Genomic DNA, 10,000 nt, shown 5'->3' on the forward strand with positions numbered 1-10,000 from the left:
ACTGGCACACACACACTCCCGGTAGCTCAGTGGTTAGAGCGCTGGCTTCACAAGCCAGAGGACCGGGGTTCGATTCCCCGGCCGGGTGGAGATATTTGGGTGTGTCTCCTTTCACGTGTAGGCCCTGTTCACCTAGCAGTGAGTAGGTACGGGATGTAAATCGAGGAGTTGTGACCTTGTTGTCCCGGTGTGTGGTGTGTGCCTGGTCTCAGGCCTATCCGAAGATCGAAAATAAGGAGCTCTGAGCTCGTTCCGTAGGGTAACGTCTGGCTGTCTCGTCAGAGACTGCAGCAGATCAAACAGTGAAACACACACACACACACACACACACACACACACACACACACACACACACACACCTCCATACTCACTGCGGAAGTCATGAGAGCGCACGCCGTCATGTTGCAAAGCACGTGTGTTGCTACTCAGTGTTGCACCTGAGATGAGTCACCCACACGCCAGCACACACTTCCTTACCAGACCTTAAGCATCCTCTCAAGTGCTGACGGGTTGGCGGAGGGAAGGGAGAGAGGGTGAGAGGAAGATGAGGAAGAAGATGAGGCGGTAATGAAGTGGGAAGAGCTGGAGGAGGTAAGGAGGGGAGACAGGTAATGGAGGGAATGTATTAGAAGGTCGCGAATGAGGAAGCGGAAGGGTGGGTATTACGTGGAAGCAAGAGGCCTGAGGGAAAGACAAGAAGAATGTGTATGAGGAAAGAAAACGTGGAAAGTTCGGAGAAAGACTCACATGTAGGCTGTTGGTAAAGTTGAAGGCGGAATGAAAAAAAAAGAAGAAAAAGAAAACAAAAACAGGAGGAGAATGTACAAGAAGAAAACGGGGAGGAATTTCATCCGGGATAAACTCAAATAACATCCGCTGGTTGAAAAGAAAAAAAATGGGGGAAAGAACATGAAGAAAGGAAGTAAGGAGGTCGGGGATGAAGGAAGGAAAAGGCGAGGAACTATCACTGGTGAACTACCATGTAAGGACAACAGGTATTAGTGCTCTCAAAGTTTGGAAACCTTGCAAAAGTCACCTGCTAATCTCACCTATCCCTTCCTCCTCCTCCTCCTCCTCCTCCTCCTACCTGTCTGTCATGAGTTCCTGCGCGTGTCTTTCTTCTTTCTTCCCTACCTTCACCTCCTCTCCCATCCCCTCTTCCTCCACTCCTTTCCTCCTCTCTTTACCCGTTCCGCACCTGGTCTCTACTACTTCTAACTCCTTCTTGTCCTATTTCTCTTACTTTCATAACCTCACGTCCTCATAACATCCACTTCCATTAACCTCATTACCTCTAGTTTAGCTGAACCTCATAATCTCCATTAATTTATTTATATATACACACTCTACTATTTCATATTCTTTCTTCTCCTATTTCTCTTGCTTTCATAACCTCATGTCCTCATAACCTCCATTGCCATTAATCTCATTACCTCTAGTTTAGCTGAACCTCATAATCTCCATTGACTTATTTATAGCTTAACTTCACAGGCTCTAAAACTTACAACCCTATACTACATTACCATCTTTATTTTACTATTTAATAATCTCATATTTTTTTTAAGTCTCGTTGGGTTTAATCCTCGTAATTTCTCATTCAAAAAAAAATATATTCTATCGTTTCCTGTGACATCATCTGAACTTCATTATTTGCCCCACCTCCCACCACTCACAAAGGAATACAGAGGAAGTTTAAACAGCGACAGGTCGTGATGTCCTTACTAGACTGTTTAGGACTTTTGGTAACTTCTATTCTTCTCTATTAATTTCTCCAGCACCAGGACGCGTGTTTATATTAATTCTGGATACTATTTGGTGATTTTATACAGCTTCAGAAACATGTGCTGGGATTAGAATTATAAAGACTCTGCCCATTAATCTTTTGACATCCATAGATCCTTCCAAATGCAGATAAAATCGTCTAATCATACCACAAAATTCAAGGTAAAAATGCGTCTCAGTATTGAAGGGATTAATGGGAAAGACAGGAGAGCACTTCATTCCTCTTCCTCCTTTGTCACACCCATTAACTCTTTCTATTCTCACTTCTCCTGTATCAATCTCATAATTTCGTAACTTCATAACTACTTTTTCTATTTCCTTCTCTTAACTCCTCCTGACCGGTTTTCTCTCTCTCTCTCTCTCTCTCTCTCTCTCTCTCTCTCTCTCTCTCTCTCTCTCTCTCTCTCTCTCTCTCTCTCTCTCTCTCTCTCTCTCTCTCTCTCTCCCTCCTCCTCCTCCTTCTTCCTCTCCCTCCCTCACCTGTAATAATTGTAGGCCTCTCTTACACTCTCACCACTCTTCCCTCTCCCCTCTCCCTCTCCCTCTCCCTCTCCCCTCACTCGTCACCTGCCTCTCTTTCAATTAGTCGCGGTAAATAATGCTGAAATGTGATGAATTTGGATTAAAAAAGTTTCTACGCTTGTTCGGGTTTATCATTCGTAACGCAGCTGTGTGTGTGTGTGTGTGTGTGTGTGTGTGTGTGTGTGTGTGTGTGTGTGTGTGTGTGTGTGTGTGTGTGTGTGTGTGAGGGGCTTCCAGCTGACTGTTACTCATGTTTCCCCGCTTTGGTTGTGGTTTGAGAGAGAGAGAGAGAGAGAGAGAGAGAGAGAGAGAGAGAGAGAGAGAGAGAGAAACCACATGCAACTCTACGGTTTCACTTTTTCCCTCGTTTTTGTATTTTTTCGTGTTTTTTCCCTCTCTTTTTTTCGCTGCTTGTAATCCTGGCGCACTGTTTTTATGCAGTCCTGTTTGTACGGAAATTTTATCCCTTTTCCTCTCTCTCTCTCTCTCTCTCTCTCTCTCTCTCTCTCTCTCTCTCTCTCTCTCTCTCTCTCTCTCTCTCTCTCTCTCTCTCTCTCTCTCTTCCCCCTTCGGCCCTCGAATAGCTGCCGTTGGGGCCGAAATGAGTTTGTAGCGAATGTTTTTGCTTGCCCGTGTGTGTGTGTGTGTGTGTGTGTGTGTGTGTGTGTGTGTGTGTGTGTGTGTGTGTGTGTGTGTGTGTGTGTGTGTGTGTGTGTTGGGAGAGGTAGCATTCTGTGTATGTATGTTCTCGTATGTATGTATTTTCTCTCTCTCTCTCTCTCTCTGGCTCTCTCTCTCTCTCTCTCTCTCTCTCTCTCTCTCTCTCTCTCTCTCTCTCTCTCTCTCTCTCTCTCTCTCTCTCTCTCTCTCTCTCTCTCTCTCTCTCTCTCTCACACACACACACACACACACACACACACACACACACACACACACAAGCACAACTATTCTGGCTTTTACTTGAGAGAAGGGAGAGAGTGGAGGAAGAAACTATAAAATTGCTTCTCAAAATGCACTCTCCTACATACACGGAGAGAGAGAGAGAGAGAGAGAGAGAGAGAGAGAGAGAGAGAGAGAGGAGTCGCCTGAATACACGATCCATTCACAGGAATTTTACTAATAACGTTAAACATTGGATGGCACAATAAATTTAGCATCACAGTGTCACGGAGAGAGAGAGAGAGAGAGAGAGAGAGAGAGAGAGAGAGAGAGAGAGAGCGCACCTGGCCAGAATTCAATACCCGCGTGGTGCTGTGTGGCTGAAAATACAAATGAATGAGGCAAACTTGCAATGTGGATGTTTTCATTATCGGGTCGCCTCGTGCATGATGGCGGCGCGCGCTGACAAATTACCACAAATGGACAATGCAATCATAAACTGTGTACTTGCAACGCCACCAACCTAACACACACACACACACACACACACACACACACACACACACACACACACACACACACACACACACACACACACACACGTAAGTACATAAATATTTCGTTAGCTTGGTATTAGATAACTATATGAACATAATTAAGGATACAATTACTTTATAAACGAAATATTTGATGGCCGTTCTTCTCTCGGCATCATAAAGTACAGCGTAAGAATGTCACCATTTTTTACTTTATATACGAGATTTGAGAAAAACAACCTGAAACCAACATACACACACACACACACACACACACACACACACACACACACACACACACACACACACACACACACACACACACACACACACACACAGAGAGAGAGAGAGAGAGAGAGAGAGAGAGAGAGAGAGAGAGAGAGAGAGAGAGTGATGCTGATAATGGAGAACAAAAAACATCATGGCTGTCGCTTGCCAAAATGAAGCCAAATAACAGTTTCCAATGGCATGCTTTTTCCAAGGCTAATAAAACTGCGATGGAAACGTTACTATTTGCTTTTCATGGCCTCTCCTCTATACGCTCCCCTGGTGGTGGTGGTGGTGGTGGTGGTGGTGGTGGTGGTGGTGGTGGTGGTGGTGGTGGTGGAAAGGAAAGAAGGAAGGAGGGAGTTAATGTGAGAGCTTTGTGGTGACCCGCTTATTGGATGACAGAATGGTGGTGGTGGTGGTGGTGGAGGTCAAGGAAGGTCATGAGAGGTCAAGGACGAACGCAAAAAATCATTACTAAAGTCGGTGGAGTCACAAGGACCTTCAGTAATTTGGCACGTACACACACACACACACACACACACACACACACACACACACACACACACACACACACACACACACACACACACACACACACACACACACACAGTTTATTGATGCGTGAGTTTCAAAGTGATATTTCAACAACATAAGTAATACAAAATTGATAATACATAATATTTTATAAGATACATTACACACAAGCATTTTTTTTCTTCATTAATACATGATGTGAATAAATTTTTTTTGGGGGGCTGGGGTATTCAAGCTTTTACCCGAAGTCAGTGCATTTTTCACCCATTTTCACTTAATTTTGAAGCTTTATTATTATTTCATTGCTATTTTTGCGGACAATCGTGATAATATATTGAACTTGCGCTCCTCTCTCCCTCAACTTATTATAACGTATATCTTGAAAACTTTGCTAGCGTCCTAAGAGAAAAAACAAATGTGGTAACTTTCGGAGGGATGGTGCAGTGTCAGGGCAGCTTTCATTATTATTATTTTTATTATTATTATTATTATTATTATTATTATTATTATTATTATTATTACTATTGCTGCTACTGCTTTTGTTATTGTCACCGCCACTGCTACTGCTATTTCTGTTGTTACATCTACTCTTACTACTACTGCTATTCCTACTGCTGCTACTACTATTCCTACTGCTACTACAATTCCTACTGCTACTGCTATTCCTACTGCTACTACTATTCCTACTGCTACTGCAATTCCTACTGCTACTACTCCTACTACTTCTGCTTACTACTACTACTACTACTACTACTACTACTACTACTACTACTACTACTACTACTACTACTACTACTACTACTACTACTATACGAATAATTTCTCACAACCAAACTCACATTAACCTAAACCCAATGAACTACAGGTGGTCTAATGTATATATAAGCCAATGCATGAATAATATCTTTCCTTATGTCACCTCGATTCTCTCCCTCGCCTCCAGAACCGCTTCCACGACGTCCACACGCCGCAGGACACGGTGCAGCAGTACGTGGAGAAGTTCAACGAGATACGAGATGGCACCACCTTCGCCGGCACTCAGACAACGGGCTCCGGGTCCTAATTCACTGTTATTTCTCTCTCTCTCTCTCTCTCTCTCTCTCTCTCTCTCTCTCTCTCTCTCTCTCTCTCTCTCTCTCTCTCTCTCTCTCTCTCTCTCTCTCTCTCTCTCCTCTCTCTCTCTTATTCCTGGATCATTTGTCTTTTTTTTTTCTTAGTTTCCTCTTGCTCTCCTGTGTCTCTCTTGTATGATTTCTCTCTTCTTTTTTGTTATTTTTTCCTCTTCATCTGTTTCCTCTGTCTCTCAAATTTTTCTTCTTTTTCTGCCTTTCTTTCCTTTTTTCCTTCTCCCATATTTCTTTCTTCTCATTTATTTTCATCTCTCTCTCTCTCTCTCTCTCTCTCTCTCTCTCTCTCTCTCTCTCTCTCTCTCTCTCTCTCTCTCTCTCTCTCTCTCTCTCTCTCTCTCTCTCTCTCTCTCTCTTGTATGATTTTCTCTTCTTTTCTTATCTTTCCTTTTCATCTGTTTCCTCTCTTTCTTTTTAATTTTTCCTTTCTCCCTTTCTTTCCTTTCTTTCTTCTCCCTTCCGTCACTGCCTCCTCCTCCTCCTCCTCCTCCTCCTCCTCCTCCTTCTCCTGTTTCCCACTTCTTTCTTTTCCTCCTCGGTTGTGTTCTTTTTTCTCTCTTTTTGGTAATTTTCCCTTCATCCACTCTTTCCTTTTTTTCACTTTCCGTCTTGCTTTTCCTATTTGCATCTTATTACTGTCTTTAACCTCAGTTTTACTCTATCTACTTTTAGCCCCCTCTTTAATTTCTCTCCTCTATGGCACATTTCGGTTTCAGCCCCCTCCTCCTCCTCCTCCTCCTCCCCCTCCTCCCCCAATCTCTCTCCTTACTGCCTCCATCCAACCTTTCATTTTCTCTCGTATTCAAAAATTTCCTTGAGGATTTTTCGCTCATTTCCTTTCGTATCCTTTCATAAAAGATGTGATGAGAAGGTGATTCCCCTCCACTATTATCCTGTTCTATCCCTTTTCTCTCTTCTATAGGGATATTCTGTGTCTCCTTTTCCCCTCTCTCCCCTCTCCCATTACCACAGCGTATCCTATCCATCGTTCCTTTCTCTCCCTTCGTTATTATTCGTCTAGTATTCCTACTTGTATATGACCTATAGAGCTTTTTTTTTTTCCCTCTGTTCCCCTCTCCCTTGTTTCCTTGTTTCCTTCTCTCCCCTCCCCTCTCGGCTCAGGATCCTAACATAATCATCCTGTATCACCATCCCTCATCTCCCTCATCTCATTACTTTCCCCTCCCTGCCTCCTTCCTGTCAAAAGTTAATTCCCTTACCTTTCCTCCCCCCCTCTCTCTCTATTAAATAATTCCTAGTTTTCTTTTTTCTTTATTTCTCTTTTTTTTGTGTTGCCTTCACTTGAAAATGATCCTCTTATTACATACATATTCTCTCTCTCTCTCTCTCTCTCTCTCTCTCTCTCTCTCTCTCTCTCTCTCTCTCTCTCTCTCTCTCTGTAAGAAAAGAATGTGATTTTGTAATTTATAATAAATTTGCATATAAAGTTTAGTGTGCACTTTCTTTCAGAGTGAGAGAGAGAGAGAGAGAGAGAGAGAGAGAGAGAGAGAGAGAGAGAGAGAGAGAGAGAGAGAGAGAGAATGCAAGTTTGTAATTCATAGATTTACATAATAAACCACTGTATATTTCCTTCAGAGAGAGAGAGATAAAGAGAGAGACAGACAGTAAACAATCCCGCCCCCCACACTTTCCCCACACATGCACTATTGGAAGCCCGTTCTGCTGTTCTCTAAAGAGTGGTGATTTAAAGGGAAACGAGAAACCAGTTAGATTTTGTTCCTCCCCTCTATTGTATTTCATTCCTGCTCATACATACTCCACGCCACACTTATAGGATGGGAAACTCTGGCAGCCTTGTATATAAATCGGTGTATATATTAAGGTAAAAAAATATATACAGATGATACGTCTTGGCACAGAAAAAAACAACTGGGGAAAACTCTCGAAACTCGTAAACTGAACTCATATCTGGAACGGTGAAAGATGTGAGTGTCTTGTGCACTTGTGTGTGTTATGAGCAGTCGACGATTGGAAAGTTATGCTGTGACTCTCTCTCTCTCTCTCTCTCTCTCTCTCTCTCTCTCTCTCTCTCTCTCTCTCTCTCTCTCTCTCTCTCTCTCTCTCTCTCTCTCGCTTTTAATGATATATAATAAAAAAAAAACTTGAAACACTTCAGGCTCTCAAAAAAAGATAAGTTCACGAGCGTATTTTTCGTATCGGCAGATCAGAATTGCTAAACTATCACTTAAATCTTGAAAACACCCTCGAAAACCCAATAACCTCCACTACAGATTATTGAAAGCACTCGAAATCAGACTCCAGTGTTTAATGATACGAACTTATTACCTTGTTTGTCCTTCCCTCGTGTGTGTGTGTGTGTTGTGTGATATCTGACAAAAGAACGACGTGGCATAGGCAAAATTTAGTGGTATATTTGAAATGCACCGAGAGATACGCTGGACTATACGAGATGGTGAGGGGAAAAGTTTGCTGATTTTTGCTTCACCCTTTCTTTCCCTCCTTATCAGCTCACTGCAGTCGATTGGGACTCCTCGTTTGCAGGAACTCCTGAAGACTATGGGGGCTCAAGACCTTACTGGGTATGAATAAGGCATTATGGATTTTTTGTCTCTGTACCAGTGTTACTATAAGGTTTGTTCTCTCATTAGAACGGTTTTCAAAGACCACAGAGAAGAAGATTATCTTACTCTCTTTTTTCAGGAATATACAAAGATCCGTCTAGAAAACGTTATATATATCGTCTTATTTCTGCAAAATCTTAACAGGCTCTACTGGAAATGAATGGTGATTTCAAATATTTTCATGAATTTAGTAAGTCTAACAGGAAAGAAAAAAAAACCCCATAAGAATCTAAACTAACCATTTAAAACCCCTGATCAAACAGCAAAGCCATAACACGAACTAAAGACCTTTCCTTAACACACGGTTAAGCAACACAAAGCGAGAAGGTTGCCTTGGGAACATGAGTGTGCGGGTCCAGGAGGCGTGAGGCTGGCAGCGGGAGGCGACCTGATTGTGGCAGGAACACTCATGGGCCCAGTGTCTTTAAAATCAACTACGTACTTCCCATTAGCCGTAGCTTACTATGTGTGCGGCTTTGTCGGCAGCGCGGCCCTCATTCGGCAAAGCTATGCATGTAATATCTGCAGCCCGCCACAGGTCGCCCCTCATCGTTGTATCTCTCCAGCACAACGCCACCCGCTCATGACGCTGCAGGTGTTTTCTCTGCTTTACCCGTGCTTTCGTGTTCCCCATTTGCACATCTGGTTTCATGGTCCCTATCTTCCTGTTTTCACTTTCTTTTCTGTATCTGCTTTCACCTTCATTTTTCTCTACCTGTTTTCGGGTTATATGTTTCCACACCTGCTTTCATATTTCCTTTTCTACCTTTGCTTTCACGTTGATGTTTTGTATTATGTATTCACGTTCCCGTTCTTTTTTTTCGCTTCTGATTTCACCTTTTCTTTTTCAGGCCGACTCTGGTATTCTTTTCTCCCATCCTTGCCTTCACATATTGCACCTAAACCTAATCTACTCTCACGTTCCCAACTTCAATACTTTTAGCCATTTCTGCTTAAACTACCACCTTTCCTCCCTAACAACTTCCACAACACCCTTCATTCTTTTACTATTTTCTTCAACCCCATCTTTTCATTTATATATCCACTTAACTACACTTACCCTTGGCTTACTAACCTTTCTTCTGGATTCTCCTAAAAACTCCCATTACATCAGTGAATCAGACAAAATATCACACCGCGGCGCGCTTAATGGTGTATAACGCGCTTGAAGACCTGGATTCTATTGCTATCAGGTGAGAGACACAGATGATTGCCGCTAAGGGAGTGTGTGAATGCTAATCGAGAAAGACCCGAACCAAACACATGAGTAGCGGGGGGAAGGAGGGAACTGTGAACTTGTTATTGTTATTGATATTATGATTGTTTCTCTCTCTCTCTCTCTCTCTCTCTCTCTCTCTCTCTCTCTCTCTCTCTCTCTCTCTCTCTCTCTCTCTCTCTGTGTGTGTGTGTGTTGACTTTTTTCTGGGAGGTGATGATTTTTCTCTCCTTTCTCTTTTTTTTCTGACGAAGAAGAAAAAGGAACAGGAAAAAGAAAGAAGAGAATGCGGACGTAGAGAAGGAAGAGAGAAAAAAAAAAACAAGAATAAAATCGATAATAACAAGAAAAAATAACATGAAATAAGGACAAAAAAAAAAAATGAAAATGAAAAACATCACCACCAGCAAACTTATCCAAAAAACAAAAAAGAAAAGAAAAATACACAACTTTTCTTCTATTTCAACTTTAGATATTCCTCCTTACATTTCTCACTTCCTGACCTTCCTTCCATCATGCCCTTCGCTCCTT

At 42.5% G+C, this 10,000-nt stretch overlaps 1 protein-coding gene across 1 annotated transcript in view; it reads left to right on the top strand.

The window, feature by feature from the left end:
• The window catches only part of LOC123516353 (mediator of RNA polymerase II transcription subunit 20-like), a 34,028-nt gene extending 28,333 nt beyond the window's left edge, over window positions 1-5,695 (top strand). Inside the window, exon 6 of the mRNA XM_045275647.1 lies at window positions 5,467-5,695. Coding sequence (XP_045131582.1) covers window positions 5,467-5,586 — 120 coding nt within the window. The 3' untranslated portion in view covers window positions 5,587-5,695. The remainder of the gene's footprint in view (window positions 1-5,466) is intronic.
• Window positions 5,696-10,000: the final 4,305 nt, after the last annotated feature.

Source organism: Portunus trituberculatus, chromosome 40, assembly GCF_017591435.1.
Source record: "Portunus trituberculatus isolate SZX2019 chromosome 40, ASM1759143v1, whole genome shotgun sequence".
NCBI lineage: Eukaryota > Metazoa > Arthropoda > Malacostraca > Decapoda > Portunidae > Portunus > Portunus trituberculatus.